Consider the following 16,419-nt stretch of genomic DNA (forward strand, 5'->3'; position numbering starts at 1 on the left):
ACTTAATAAAAATAACAACCAACAACGATGAAGATACAAATAATCGGATCGAATTACAAAGCTGTAATAGAATATCTAACAACTTGTTTGGAAGTCAATGCTAGTCCTTGGCGATTGTCCAGAACAACTAGGCCGTTCGTAGGTGTCTTCATGAACCGTTTGTTGGCAACCATAATAGGCGATATTTGGATTGTACCTTTTATTCTGATCTTCTTGTCTATTGCAGCATATTTTACTTTCGTCTTATACTTAAATTTCAATGTATTTCACATCAAAGTAAGATGCGTTCTATGATTCATGAGAGACACAACTTTATGCTCCAAAGGCAGACCTTCAGCCCACCTTCTCATGTTACTGCTTATTGGTGCTTATTGGCCATGACCGTGACTCGTAATTAGATGTAATTACCTTCAATTTGTACTGGTACCAATGTTATTCGCGGCGCTCTGTCCAATATCCAACTCGTGCACTGCAATTATTGTGCCTTCGCAAATTAAAACTACCTCGTTAGTGATCATCACGGAAGTTGCTTTTATACACAGACTTATCTCAACAAAAACTTACATCTCGTAAATTTATCTTCCCAACATTACCACCTCATTACAAACCCATGTGTGCAAAATATGTACCGAAATAAAACCATGATCTCAAAGCAATCGATGAAAAAAAGGTTATATCAAGTAACACAAAACATGTGGAGATCAGATGATTAAAAAAACGCAATTATTTCGTCTAATTGCAAAGTTGGCAAGGAAGCCGGAGACGAGGCCGTCAGTCTATTCCTATTATAACTTTTAAGCCTCTGCTTTTTGGCAAATTCTCTGGTCTTCAACTGGAGTCAACGTTTTCTGTGACAGCAGACACGGTTACTGTCGTCTAAATAAATAGGTAGTTCGCTTACAGTCTGAAAATAAAAAATGTTCCGTCTACATATTGTTCCGTGGTGAGCATGAGAAATTACTGAAGTCACGCGTGGCTCTGAAAACACTTCACTTATTCTGAGCTATTTCTACTCTTACATCTAGTAGCAATTTGTTATTGTATTTTTATTTCGTTACTTATTCTACTTTTTATTCTCCAACAACGATCTCTATGACTCTTAAGTCTATTAGTTTCTCTTTTAAATTTCTATCATTTGGGCATCATCACCGTCCTGTCCTATCACTTAAATCGTTTATGTATTCTCCACAATGCCAGATTATACTTACAAAAAGAATATCTAAATAAAGAATGTTAGCGGCCTCACAATTGCAAAATCCTTGAAACAAATCAACCCAATTGCATACATTATTATGTCATCGCACCTAATCGTGTCCTATGAGGGGACGTGAAATATATAATGCATTCGTAGGCGACGCACGCGCAGCGACCAACGGTCGGCGTTAGCTGCATACTGTGACCCAATTGCAGTTTGATTCCTGTAATTTGCAATTGACTATTGGTGATTGTGACTAGAAGATGTACAAAGACTGGCTTAAGTAGAAAATTGAGGATGGTGTATATGTCTTGTTTAGTTATGAAATTTCCATTTGTCGACAGTTTTTTCTATCTCATATAATTGAGAAAGAATATATTTCACGTAGTAAAAATCTCTTCTTCATCTGAGTACTATCTCGATTTCTTTCAAAACTATAAAACATTGGAATCCAGGTTTCAATTTAATAGTTCTTCCATTAATCAAATCTTGTCCCCAAAAACTAGTAAGTACTTTGTTTGTCCCATCTGCTAGGATCAGGATGGGGTGATGATAGTCAGATATTTGTTCGTTATATTTGTAGTTACTCCTTTCTCTCGAAAACTTCTGATATTAGTAATACCTAACTGCCTTAAAATTTTGTATGCGGCTATTTACGCAAGTCAGTTATAAAAAATACCTAAAACAAACACCGATATTTCATATTAAATTTGTTTTCTTTAAAAATAACTTGCTCCTACGGGAAACTCGTAAATAAACTCGTAAAGCTTTCTCTGTGCAAAGCACTGCCAGACCCAATTACTACATTTTGGTGACTTTAATCATGATTTATTAGTATAAGCGCGTTGTGTTGAGGTATTAAAAGAGGATATTGTCCATATCTACGTGGCGAATAATTTTAAATGTAATTACATAAATTCCAACATGCCCAAAAGTAAATTTGTTTGTGGAAGACCTTTTTTTATATTTTTCAATTTTATCAAAGTAAATTTGAGCGAGTCGCTCACGCTTGCACTGCACTTCGTCGGTTGTTCAATGGGCAGCAACTGGTTATACAATACATACCCTTCCGCAGCACTCTATCAGAACCAGCAATATCAAATCATTGCTCGGACTCGATAGTTGCATCACGTAAATGATAGTGCCATAGACACACATTTGAAGAGCTACTTACATCAACCGTAGAACATTCAAAACAAAACTGTACTACTAAAGCACTAAGGTTTGATTCAACCTAAAGAAACCTTTCTAAAGGTCGGAGTTTTGCGAATGATAGAAAGGAAACAAGCGAGACATGGCCAAGCGAAAGTAATTTCAATGCACTTACTAGAAGGATTACTTTGGTTTATGTATAATGCTTGCATTGTCTAAGCTCTATTATGTAAGTGTTCATGTGACTGCAAAGAACGGTAACATGGTTCTTTAGCAGGTCACAATGGTGCGAATGACATCAGTGGCTGTCAAGTGCAGGGAGTCAATGAACAGGATTTAGCATTGCGTATGCAGTAGATGCGTCGTAGCCTTGACTTCCTCCAGCTATCTGCATGGCTCTCGGCCAGAACCCATTCACTGACCCAATAAAAGCCGTTGGAATTTCCCATGTGGTTTAGCAATGATTACTACTTTCTGTAGTGCGTGTCGAAATATGACCATCGGATTTCGATTAAGCTGAGGAAAATTAAGTACATGCACTTTTACTTCATTCCAAAAATTAAATCGAACCTACGTTGGAAGTAGGCATTCAAATTTTTGTCTAATGATTAACGTAGTTTAATTAAAATTACTTTGTGCTGCCTTAAGGCATAGGATACCTATCTAGTAAAATGAAAATATAATTTCCGGCGTCAACTTCACCTTGTTAAGTGTTCAACGATGATCATCGTCAGGACGTGGGTAGTTAGGGCTATGCAGCCATCGTGTTAACCCCGCTATTATCTTTTAATACCATCGACTTCATTATTCGCTACATTTTTTTGAATCAGCAACGAGGCGCGGCTGGCATCGCAAGTCGCCGACATGGGTTTGATAACCTGGAGACCTTGGTCTTAATTGCGCTTGCGCGGACCATTCTGCCGCGTCCACTTTTTATGCGCCTGCACATCGCTAGTAAAAACACGACATGACGCCAACCCAGCCGGTTTCAAATGTTGCAAAGTCAAAGAAAAGGCCAGTAGATCGTCTACTTCTTAAAGCTGTTGGTTTATTTCAAACGCGTTCTACCGAGAAAGACAGACTTCGTCATACTGGTCCTTTGCAGATCTCGCTGATAACTTTATTTTTTGTGGTCAGGAAATGGCATAGGTTTCAAAGTTAATCATGCGTCTAGAGGCTGATGAACTATTTAAAGTATGTTGACATTTAGTATATGTCACCACAGGTGTTATATAAATTAAATTAATAATGTAGCTAATTACTGTATTATGTTTGTTTCAGGTAAGCATGCGCATTATCATCGTAGTCGAGAAGAAACTTTAAGAAGTTACGGACGAGAAATTAAATTATTTAAAATTGAAATTAAATTAATTATTTACTAAAGAAGTCTCACAAAAAAGACTTGAAATTGTAGGTATTTAATCATTTACATTTTTGTTTGCGGAGAACCTCAACAAAGTAGATGGCATTAAGCCAAGATTTGGTTCCATTAATCATTCGCCGGCGTGTAGTATCCACCATTTATAAATCTTTGCATACTGTGCTATCTAACTTGTTTTCAGTCAGAATCTTAAATTTATTTAATGTTTTGTCGCATAAAAGAAATATCCCCATAATAATAAACAATAAATTCATTGTCATATCTTAAAACGAATGATATTGAAATGAATTTTAAATTTAGTATCGAATTGACAGTTAAAACGTTAGATGTAAATAAAAAAAGTAACATTGAAATAGATTATCAATCTAAATAAAAACAAAAAGCAATTTAATGGACTGGTGAGTATGATTAATAACTAAGACGAATGCATTAATAACGTTAAAGAATAAAAAAATTGGCGAAGTTAGAATATATTATTCCAGCGCTATTCAATATAGCAACCTTTAATTTGGAGAGTGAAGATCAATCAATTTCAATTCGGATTTGTATATTGGATCTGAAAAATAAAAACACAAACCAATCTTTACCATATTTAATGCATTAGGTATATGAAATTCTGGTTATCACCACTATTCACGAATCTGAAATATAAATTAAAAGTTGAAGATGATGAATAAGTTTGGAATTAAAACTACTTAATTCGGGAATGAGGTGCATGGGGGGGGGGGGGGGCGGTGATACAGGAACCAATCGAGCAGTTTACTGCACGCACGACTGACCAACATCACGACTGCACAAAATACAAACATTTTACTGGTACACTCGGGCACAAGCACAACAATTTCAAATTGATGAACAAAGTTATGACAAAACCAATGTTTGGTTGGTTTGTTCAAATTAAATAATAGTTCCTACTCATTTATATATTTAACTTTATTGTTCCAAATAAAATAGAAATTCCTGCACCTAGATCAAATTCAACCTTCCTAAATCAAATCAAATATATTCTGAAATTAGACCTTCTCGTGCACTTTGTGTTTATGAAATGACATACCTACTTAATTTTAATATTTTCACAGAATTAGCATTTTGTAATTATTGAACTTTTGAGTTCCTGATTCCTCTTACAACACTTCCGTACACAACTATACCTATGCCTCGATTACTCAGCTTGACGATCATCATTACGAAATGTTTTGTACCGACGGCCACTAAATGGTCTGTGATTTCAAGCTACACTGGAGATCACTTTATTTCATGCCTTTGCCTTGATTTCGGCGAATCTATTCAATTTTGTCTGTCATTCCCCAATAAAAATAGATAGGAATAATATAGGACTAGTGACGCCAGTGTCTAATCAATAAAAACAAGAAAATGTATGTATGCTATAGCTACAGCTTTGTACTGCTTTGCTTTGTAAATTGAGCTATGAAATTTTACTCGATTAATCGTTCTTGAGATTAATATAAAAAAATGGAATAAACTGTTGTGCGGACAGTTATTTAAACACCAAAATAATTATATGAATTATGTGGTATGATTAAATAAATGAAGCTATGTCATTGCTGCTCATATATTTCAGAAACGGTCAAAACATAGAACGAAGTAAATAAATCACGGAACACCTACATAAAAGCGTTAAAACAATATGAAAGACGTTATTCATTTAACGCGGCAGCAATTGAAAATTACCTTAGATTGTCGTTGAGGCCGTTGATAAATAGTTTTCGTGAATTCTATTGCACTTTTCTAGATAAGTATTGCATCACAGATTCTGCGCGGTTGGAGTTTGAACTGAATATGAATATGTGCGTATTCCCAAAACAGCACGGGTCAACGCTCCACGCGACCACGTGAGATGACGCGCTCTCGCTGGCAATCATGGCCGCATCGTCATTCCTACTTCTAATCTAATCTAGTCGTCAAAATACGACTCAGGAACTCACACTCGTTATACATCGCTGCTCACGCCAAAATGTTACAAAGCGTTACCTACTTATGCAACGAAATGTAATAGGTACACACAACGTATTAACGTGGTATTCGCTGTTGTTCAAAATCACCCAGTTTTCAGCAACCTTCATAAATTACTGAAGACTCAGATAACCTGAATGCAGCAATTTAGGTCGACGTTCTATTTACGATTTGGAGGACGTTTCAGAGCGCGTCATTGTGTCACTGGCATCACACAGCGTCACAGATATAGGACTGATTGAGTATTTTTCTAATCCAAGCGGAAAAACGGAATCCCAAGGATTACCTTCTTTTGTCGCAGACTGAAAATAGCTTGGAAACCTAAGGAAACAAGTATATATACGAACTTATGGGAAATAATGAATTTAATGTGTTCACCAACCAGGGAGTAGAAAACAGTAGCATGCTATACGATACAATAAAATAAGTAGAATACCTACGATTATGATCTCTCTGTGCCTCTTATTTCAGCATTTTTCCGGTTCCTTTCAAACCTAGTTGCCATAAAACATTATCCGAGTCCAGTTCTTCGCTGTCCTTTTTTGACTAATAGAATCAGTAGGACCTGCAGACAATAGAAGGAGAGATGACAGGATAAACAACTGGACTAGGAAGTAATAGAGAAAGGTCCCTTCCCCTTTCTCCCTTTCCTAACAAGAAACAAGGGAAATTGTAGAGTTAATTAAAGTCGGTTGTTTTCTTTCTCTTAATTTATGTACACAACATAACAGTTTAAATTAAATACCTATAAAACTTACAAATAGGACATATAAGTGTAACGGAACTACTTATTACCGTAGGTACCTATAATGTACCTACATCCCTAAGTAGGTAGGTACTTAGGCACCAATTGTGCTATAATAGATCATTAGCTAGGATCATTACTATAAGGCTTACTCATATGGAAAATATTTCATTTACAAAGTAAAGTAGCAAAGATGGGTATGGTATGCGTCTAGTAAATAGGTACATACCAACAATATAGGTAATTCAATCTAATCTGTGAACAGAATAAATATTCTTCGTTTCGAATTATACATTTAAGTTTCCATCCTTTGGGTAAATCTTTATTAATTAAAGAAGGACATGAATAAAGATCAAAATTAATTACAAACTGATCACTTTCTCAAGTTCAAAAGTTACTTATCAAATAAAGTACGAACGATGGGAAGAGTGGAGGGTGTTTCGGCGCGCAACAATGCAGCATTCGGTCGCCGGCATCGGTAGTGTAGTCGACTTTTCTGTGCCACGGCTGCGCGGCGGCCACAGGGGGAGGCGAGGGGCGGGGCGTATGACGTCACGGTCGACCGTGGCAGTGAGTAGTGAGAGCGGCCGCGTCCGTCGCCGCTTCGCTCGCTCGCTCTACGTACTCCGAGAACGACGGTCGCGCGCGCGCAACGTGTTTGTTTTTACGGATCGTCGCGGTAACCTCTCTATCACCACATCATCGGACGCAATAGTGGGACTCGCGTGTTTTCTAACCTGTTGAGTGGATTGTGTTGTGAAAAGTTATATTTGCAAGGCTGCAGGTTCCAGTCTTATTGGAGTGCAATAAAATTAAGACAGTGGATAACGAATCGCTTCAGTTTCGACGCCGCGTAGACGAATGGTGTATGTCTATAGAGTCGCGTTTAGATTGTTTAGTGCGAGGAAAAAGTGAAGTGAAAGCCTACGTCGGAGGATGTCCCTCGGCGATCGTGGACATCGGTGCGGGTGACGCGTTCGTAGACATGAGACGCCGCTGGTCCAACAACGGAGGGTTCCAGACGCTGCGAATGCTGGAGGAGAGCTCGTCCGAAGTGACGTCGTCCTCAGCTCTCGGTCTGCCGCCGGCTATGGTTATGTCGCCCGAATCGCTTGCCTCGCCCGAGTACGGCGGGCTGGAACTCTGGAGTTACGATGATGGTATTTCCTACAATACGGCGACAGCACAGTTGCTGGGCAACGCTTGCACGATGCAGCAGCAGCAGCCACCCACGCAACCCTTACCTTCGATGCCTTTGCCAATGCCACCCACAACGCCTAAATCGGAAAACGAATCGATGTCATCAGGTCAGAATTAGAGAATCTTTATTATTATTAGTTGTGTAAGTAAATTTACCTTCTTAGGTGAGTAGGTATAGCTAGCTAGAAATTTGCGTATTTTTTTGGCGGCAAGCGAATCGTTCGGCTTTGGATCGGCGAGGCGGGCTGTCATTGACCTTTGCCCCGGATACCTTGACCGGGCGGCGAGTCGATGTCTCCGTACCGGCGAGGAATCACAATCGTTTTGTTTACCTACATTTTGGTTCCATTCAGAAGTAAATGTAACTGCATCTACTTATCTAAGTGAAGTCTGTTGGTCCGAGTACACTGAGTCATCTATTCTATTGAATTGACCTTAGATAGGTACCTATCTACAGCTATACCAAGTAACTACCTACCTACTTATTTTTTTAGGAATCCGTCTTATCAATATAACGTGAGATCTTAAAATATAGGTAGGTACTAGCTAGCTAACGAACTAGGTGTATTTATTTTCCAATTCGAATGAGTATCGAAATGTGTTTTCTAATTTTGTATGTGTACTGTAGATGGATAGATACCTAACTATACATACTGGTACATACATGGGATCTACTGGATGACGGATTGCCTGACGTGTGGGTGAATAGGATAAAAATAGAATGAATAGGCATCTGGAAATTATTTGTCTTGAAATTTATCTATACCTACCTAAAAATCTGTTTTTTCTTAGAAATCTTAATAAATAAACAATCTTACAATGTATTTTAATTAAAATTAACTTTAAGGAAACTACCTACTTTCCGGGCTACTTTATTATTTAGCTGGTTTGAACTAATAGGAATATTTGATTTATTTATAGCAAAAATTCAACAATAAGTTGGTAAGTAAAGATTGTTTATGTCGTACCTAACAAAAAACGTAGTGTACCTACTAGGTCCTAGACCAACACGATACCTACCTACCTGCTACGTTTAGATGTATTTAGAGAAAAAATGTAGAAAAGATTTTTTTTTTTTAAATATGAGTGTGGGAACAAACGGAAACTGAATTCTAAAACAAGTTATCTTAGTTTTATTCCGTACTGTTCGAAAACTAGGCTTTTATGAAAAAATTCAAGACTCGAGCGGGAATTTCTTTTTGTCATTAGGTAGGTATTTAAGTTTAGTTTAAAAAGCATGTGCAAAGCAATATAAAATCAATCTTTGAATGATAAGTCAAGCGTTCACTTTTAGTGAGGGACGGATAATATACTTAAGGGGCTGATTGCCATCCATCCTCCCTCTTTAAAACAGGCAACATTGGCTAAGAAACTATTTATGTTACTTTAAAGAATTCTTATCTGACTTAAATAGCCGGCGGCGGCGGTGACTTATGATGTGTGACACCTACTGTACTGTTACTGTCTACTGTTCGTTTCTGTTTTGTTTCTTTTGCCTCTTGCACGAGGCCTGCCTTCCAAAGCCCACCGGAAATTATTTCAAGACACACTGCATATTTATATATTCTTTATTTTTTTATTTTTATTATAAACTTAATTGCACAAAAAATATGTACAAAAGGTGCTTAACGCCATATAGGTTGGCATTCTCTACCTGTCAACCATTAGACCAAACAGATTACTGTTTGGTCTATTGCATTGCTTGCATAGCAAGTTGGTATATTTCTATGTTTTTTATCACAAAATAGTATCCAATGCACCTACAGTGATTAAAAGCATAGACAATTCAAATTAGAAATACAACTCACAACTTGCCATTTGCTTTCAACATGTAAAAGCTTATGTGGCAAACGCTACAATTACTTCAATTAGCATTACGAAAATGCAAGTCTACCCTAAAATAATTTTTATCTCAAATAAAGTGAGTCCAATAATCGCTTCCTCTCATTTGAGTTGAGACGGTTTCGATTCGCCAATGATACACGGACAGCGTAAACAATTTGAGCGGAGTCGGGGCCTGTCCGACCGGTTTGCTCTTGGTTCTGGTGCTAAATCGCATCGGCTGACAAGGCACGTATGTGTGCATGATATACTTAGTTGCCCAACTTCTCATGCTTCGAGAAAAATACCGGGTAATCTTGATCGCTTTTGACTTGCTGGATTTTGAGAATTTAATAAGAAACTACCTACATAGATACATGAATCTATTAATTGAAACTTTAGCACGCTGAAGAGTGTAGGTATTGTTAGGACGCGAGAGCATATGTAAATATATATATTTCTAATAAATATCCTAACTAATAGATATTATAAATGCGATAGTAAGTTGTTATCTCTTCCTTCACGCTCTATCTGCTCAGCCTCAGCACAGCTCTGTATATATTGATTAAGGAATAGAAAAGTACTATAAAATATTTTTTGCCCATAAGGACACAGTCTTAAAATTGTATGTTTTTTATAATTGCAGTTACAACAAGATATATCTTTTTGAATTGCTCTATTTTAGGTAGGTATGCCATAACGCATTCAAAATAACTGGGTATATGACGTAAATTCAATTAATGCCTTTAATAAAGTAGCCCGCATCAAAAGTCATTGGACAAAATGCCAATAAAATTGTAAGCATAGACTAGATAACTGCCTATTTAGAAAACATGCGGGCTCACAATTACTAAAACTATATGTATTATGGGCAATATGAGTACATGTATATTTTTCTAATATATTAAATACTAGCTTCACCCGCGTGCTCTATAACCCCCCATTGTAGGTAGTCTTTTGGAGGTTGATTTTCAGACTGACTTTCGCATTATAATATTAGTTTGGAAATAAGTATAAAGTTTTCAAAATATAGAATTATTTTAACTTAAGTCACAAGATCGAATGCCGAGAAGGAAGTGCATTATTTTTAACATTTGCAAATATGTAAAAGCTAATTGTCGTTTAAAAAATGACGCGGTGACATTGAGAAAAACCGAAGTGACGAGGAAGGACCATGAAACGCCGAAAATAGCAAAGCATACATTGTTAAACACACAAAGTGATGATTCGACTACCACCAAAAACTGTATAAGGCTATGCACTGTATCATACATATGTGTATAGCTGTTTCTGAAGACACACATCATAAAGCCCTAAGAAAAATATAAGTGTCACTACGCTACCATAGGCTATAATCTTACTTTTCCACTTCGTGCGTATCGATGCCAAAACTATAAATGCAAAAATATTGCAATGCCGTTGCATATTAAATATTTTTTGCCAGATCCAAGCCACTTCAATGGTTTCATCAAAAACTGCTATCATGTCATCCTGAGTACAAGTGTTACGGGCGTTACTTTCCATAAATGTAAGGACTCTCACGCAAGCAAAATTGTACTGAACAGATTTCAGTGAAATTTGGTACACAGGTTGAACATAAAGCTGGAATAGCACGCAAGATATTTTTATCACAAAATGTTTATGGGAGCGGAACCTATAAAGTATTAAAAGTAAATACCGATACTGAAATCCATACTTCAATTCCGACAATTTTATTAACGTCGTCATTGCTTTCACCCAACAACAAATATTTGCGCATATACTTACTATGTGTAGAAAGTTAAATCTGGGTAAGTATCTAATATGAAACATGTCAATTACTTGCTCGTGTGAAACTTGGATTCATCGCATGGCCGCTCTTAGAAGAAAGTGGAAAATATGTATGCGAGATGCTTGGAAAGGAACGCATTTACACCGCGCTGTTGAAAAGCAGTGTTACATTTGGCGCCCAACACTTGTGTCAATTTTATACCAGACCTAAATTACCCCACATGTAATAAGACTGTAATACATAAATGACATAAATGTCACCGCAATATTTTTACTTCTAGCTATATTCTGTAATGGAATATTTCCGTTCCTTTCCATGTGGCACGTAATGTAATCTATCAATGTTTCGTGAACCTAAAATGTAACACAATTATTTTATTCCAATTTGATTAAAATAAATAATTATTCATAAAACAGTGAATGGAAAACTAAGCGATAAATGAGTTCAGTTTACTAGCTAATGATTGAAAAAGGTGTAGGAGGACTAAATAAACAACGTACCAATTTCTTTAGAATCAAATGGAATGAAACGCTAAACTTATTGTATTTATTTATATTGTTTTTCTTTTCTTTATTTTTCTTACTTTACGGCCTTGATGTACCTATAGTAAAGCAGATTTTGTTACAGAAAGATGAAACAGATTCAGAGAGCTCGTGTCGTTTTCTTTAGGTTTCTCGCTAACCATTTCGTTTTGCGGCTTCCTTGAATGTATTGCTCTATGCGTGAGATAATATTATGGTGCAATAAATGAAGGGTACAATTGTACCTCGCGGGCCCCACCTGAGGTGAATGTATCGACGCGTCCGCGCGGGGGCGCCAAGGTCACGCCGGTTTTTTGACACGTCGCTGTAAATAGGTTCAAAGCCAGCCATCATGTACTAGTCCAGGACTAATTACTTCATGCCGGTTGACTTAGCCGGAAATTATTTGTTTCTTGATTTGAATAATCGCTCGCATTGCCGCAGCGAAAGGGTTATAGACCTCGCAAGCAGAACCTTGGACAAGAACAGGCCTTTCTATTAATGTTAATGTTGGAATGTGCTATTTCAGCCCAGGGTTTTGACCCATTTTGACGTTATTCTGTCAGATTTATCCCCCTCCCCGTCAATTAAACGGGTCTTTACCATTCTCTAGGGTGCGTCCCAATGCGTCCGGTTGTTTAAGTTTCTTCAGACCTACAGATTTTTGAGCTGTAAATAAAGCAATAACCATATTGCAGTATTTAATACATAGTAAATAAATAGGTTTGAAACACAAAGATACCAACGATACCTGAATGTAATGTGATCGATCCGACAGGGAGGTACAAAATGACACCGATTCGTCCCATTAATGGGTTTGAATATTAGTGTGGTTCGTAAGCGTCATACCGTTTTCAATACGTGTGAAATATGATACCCTCGTTGGTAGAGCAGCCTTGCATGATTGATGATTCCTTAATCAAAGAGGTCGCTCACCTCTTCAGTACTCGCTCGAAGATAGCTTTATGACTTCATCCTATGATTTTAATAAATGTTATATAACAACAATCATGCCACTGAGCTCAATTAATGATAATATCGTGATTCTAGAGCTTGTTCTCAGATCGTTAGCGGTTTCCGTTTATGTAAGTCCGACTTGGGAATGTATTAGCATACAAATCGGATGAGCCTGGCAACTATTAAGTGTCGGCTTTGCCTTTAAGCCGACAATAGCGTTAGAATAACATTAATCTATACTACACCACCAGCTGCCGATTCTGACGCAGTCAAAAGGGTCAAATTTTCATTAAATAAAAACGTTTTTGGCAACCCTTTGACTTGGCTGAATAATCTAATGGTCTGCCTGACCCCTCATTCGCTAAAAGCGCGCTTTTATAAAGCTCTGCCATCCTATTTTATTGTGTGAACCCTAATATTAGGAATGGATTTATATTCCCTCGCTACACAATAATTACGTTTATTCATAACTTGCAAATAGCCGGATATTACAGGAAATATCGATTTTAAAATACCTAGCGTGTAGGCATTATCTAAAACAAAAGATTAGTTTCCGTTGTAGGTAACCTTTGAAAGTTCATTGACACAAGTTGACACTTATGTTTAAAAAAAACAGGCCACGCACGTCATACATTACGTGTTTTCACACTAATTTGGATGGTAGTATAATGAATGAAGTGTACATGAATTTTAAACAACAAAAACTATTGATAAAAGTAAAAGATTGTATCACAAATCGGAAGAAAATACAAAATCTGGTTTGAAAAGTGAAATAGTAGGCTAGAAGAATACTGAATGGTTTTCTTATAAGAAGCAACTCTAGGAAGAAGTATGGCGGATGTGCGGTCGAGCGCGCGTCGCGGTCGGCTGCGCACGCGCTGCTCCGAGGCGCTTGTTGCTTCTATTATCTCGACCTACGATGCTCTAACAGCCTGGTACACTATCTCAGTCACATCACTGAGTTCCAATTTTGAAACACGATATTTTTGTCCCTGCAAACCGCCTTCGTGGTCACTATCTACTATTTTAATCTACGGTTCTTTTTCCAAAGAATCGATCTTTGTTCAGAATCGAATTGAAAAGATTATTGCGATTAAATTCAATACAGCCAATAGACTGTACAAAACATCGTTTCATATTTCCTTTTATCATTCAGAAGCATCTGTTTGAACAGAGATTGCACTGTTCTGTTGGAGACTGGAAGATCTCACGGGCATCGATCTAATTTGTTCGTAACGGGCTTGCTAAATCTTGCTCTTAAGCCATTGTTAGTTTAGTACCCGCTAGTTGTCAATCAAACTGATAGTGTAGGGCGATGATCCTCAAGTAACGTTTGACCGGTTCTATGGTAAGAACAAGACAAACCTGATTCGTGAACTTAACTAATGAAATATGTCTAACAATTTTTTTAAATTATTCTCAGCTCGATTATAATATTGCGTGTTGAAATGCATTGGCTTTTGTGTGAAATCAAATGCCGGTCAACATATCTAATGGGATGCTACTAGCCAGTCTAGTGATTAGCGTTTCAAAGTCGAATAAATATTAAGAAAACTATAAATTACGACACGAATTTCATGTATTTTAAAATAATTGATAAAATAAAATCCAAGCAAATAAAAAGAAACATCACATTCCGGCGACAATCTTATTATTATATATTGTGTAACTTTGCGGATCGCATATCAATGGAGTCTCTTTCATCGCGGAACTTAAGTTTACGTGACTTTGAACTATAATCACCTATTGTAACTATGTTACTTATCTATTTGTCTCGGGTACAGACCGTAGTTGTAGCCGCCTCTGCATTGGCTGTCGTTTTATTATGTTGTGTCATCCTCAACCTACACTAAGCTATAAGTCCTAGCGTTATCCAATAAGAAATAACATGTTGTAATATAAAACGTGCAATGTTTACATGAGTCATGTTCTACTCTATTCCCGCCCTGTGTTTTTTGCCTCCAAAATTCCAAATAGCGACGAAGTTTCTCACAGTTTAACTTGGGTAATTGTTTTGAACAACATTATTCTAATGCCCATTAAACTTGAAACCAGTTTGCGTTAACTACGTAACGAAGCAAGCGGACGTCGACGGGCAAACAAACAAAATTTATTTTAACTTGCTGGCGCTTTATAGATCTAAATTTCTAAACTCGGAAAATTGAAAGGATCGGCTTGTGTATTTAAAATTACGTTGAGTGATAATTTGTCTTTAGGGATACCATATACCAACGGACAAGAGTGCTCTTATATCTGTGAGAGACCTACGATTGTTACAGAAAAGCAAGCGGAAAGTCTTCAGAACGATAGATCACAAACTTGGTCTAATGTGTCGGTGGGGCAAAAATAAAACATATAAGTATCGCAATTTAAATAAATTGTTTTGCTGATGTTACCTTCAGCTGTCGTCATCCGTTTAAAAAAATAAGAACCTTAATGTGCCGACTATTCTAACATCAAAGCAAATGTTTAGAGATTATCATGTCTCCGATGTTTTTATTCTTTATTACGACAAATATAATTCACTGAATAATGTATATTAGTAGCTTGGCTATCTACATAATAATTTGTTTAAGGTTTAAAAGGTTTCAGAAAATTTTAGTCTCATTTTGAATCCGATTAAGCTGTCTTATGTACCCATATATTCCGATAATAATAATTAAAAGTGTTCGTATTCTAAATAATCTTTAAACAGTTTTTTTTTTCAAGATGAACCAACAACATACAATCTTAATACTAAACAAAAACAATAGATAACAAAAATATATTTACTGGTTCCTGCCGATAGTCTCTAAAATGATACAAATAATCTTGAAACGAGACACCAGGAAAACTCATTAATCATCGTTGTACAGATTATATTTATTCTTGAATGCAATGCATAACCTATACGCAGTATGAGTGTTGTTAACATGCACTCTGATATGCACACTTGTGATAATTCTGTTCGTTTGGCCTTGGTCGCTCCGCTGTGCACCGCTGCATGGCACGTTGGCATTCACCTTATCGTGTGTTGAACTGTTCTCTATCAATTCGACCAGACACCAGGCTTATATTCAGCTATAAACCGACACAAACAGAGGAGCCCATTCTATTTAAAAAACTACAAGACAACTTGCTTCTTCTGTTTTCAGGCGCATTACATTCGCTAGATTTAAATAATGTACGTGTGCATGACGAATACATTCCTGAAGCGAACAACATGCAAATAGGTGAGAGTGTGTGTGTTCTTAAATACGAGGCAGTAGTCAAGGTCGACAATGTCATTGTACGAACGAACTCGCTGGATTCACACAAGCATGCACACTTGCATGTGTTCATGTGTAAAGCTATTGAAAATAATCTTATCATTTAGGTCACCTTACTTTGTAGATTAAACATACTCAATAGTGTAACTACTGAATGTACATAGTTTCCACTTGCTGCTTTTGTTTAATAACAATTTCCATGCAAGTATTGACTTTGACAGAGGCAATGTAAAATAGCGTTAGCAAAATAGACTGGGACCTTATTGAATTTACGACTGATGTCTTCAACAGTAACTGTCACAGAACACAAATTATACGTTTAGCGCTTCAAGTAGACATTAACGATCACATTGTGGCTTGTATGTCGAAGCGATTCAGAAATATTCCTGCATTTTGCTGATACGTCCCGAGCACGCCATCCGGACATCTGTAACAAATGGCGGCAATACGACTA

At 37.0% G+C, this 16,419-nt stretch overlaps 1 protein-coding gene across 5 annotated transcripts in view; it reads left to right on the top strand.

Moving 5' to 3' along the window:
* EcR (Ecdysone receptor) overlaps nucleotides 1-16,419 on the top strand; it is a 187,973-nt gene that overhangs the window by 152,759 nt on the left and 18,795 nt on the right. The window contains exon 1 of one of the 5 annotated variants that reach the window (XM_053769152.2): nucleotides 7,022-7,754. The exons of 3 other annotated variants lie outside the window; for them this stretch is intronic. In XM_053769152.2, coding sequence (XP_053625127.1) covers nucleotides 7,316-7,754 — 439 coding nt within the window. In that variant the 5' untranslated portion in view covers nucleotides 7,022-7,315. Of the gene's footprint in view, nucleotides 1-7,021; nucleotides 7,755-16,419 lie in introns of those variants that run through there. One more of the 5 variants, XM_053769153.2, reaches the window with a different exon arrangement.

The sequence above is a fragment of the Plodia interpunctella genome, chromosome 3 (genome assembly GCF_027563975.2).
Source record: "Plodia interpunctella isolate USDA-ARS_2022_Savannah chromosome 3, ilPloInte3.2, whole genome shotgun sequence".
In the NCBI taxonomy this organism is placed as follows: Eukaryota; Metazoa; Arthropoda; class Insecta; order Lepidoptera; family Pyralidae; genus Plodia; species Plodia interpunctella.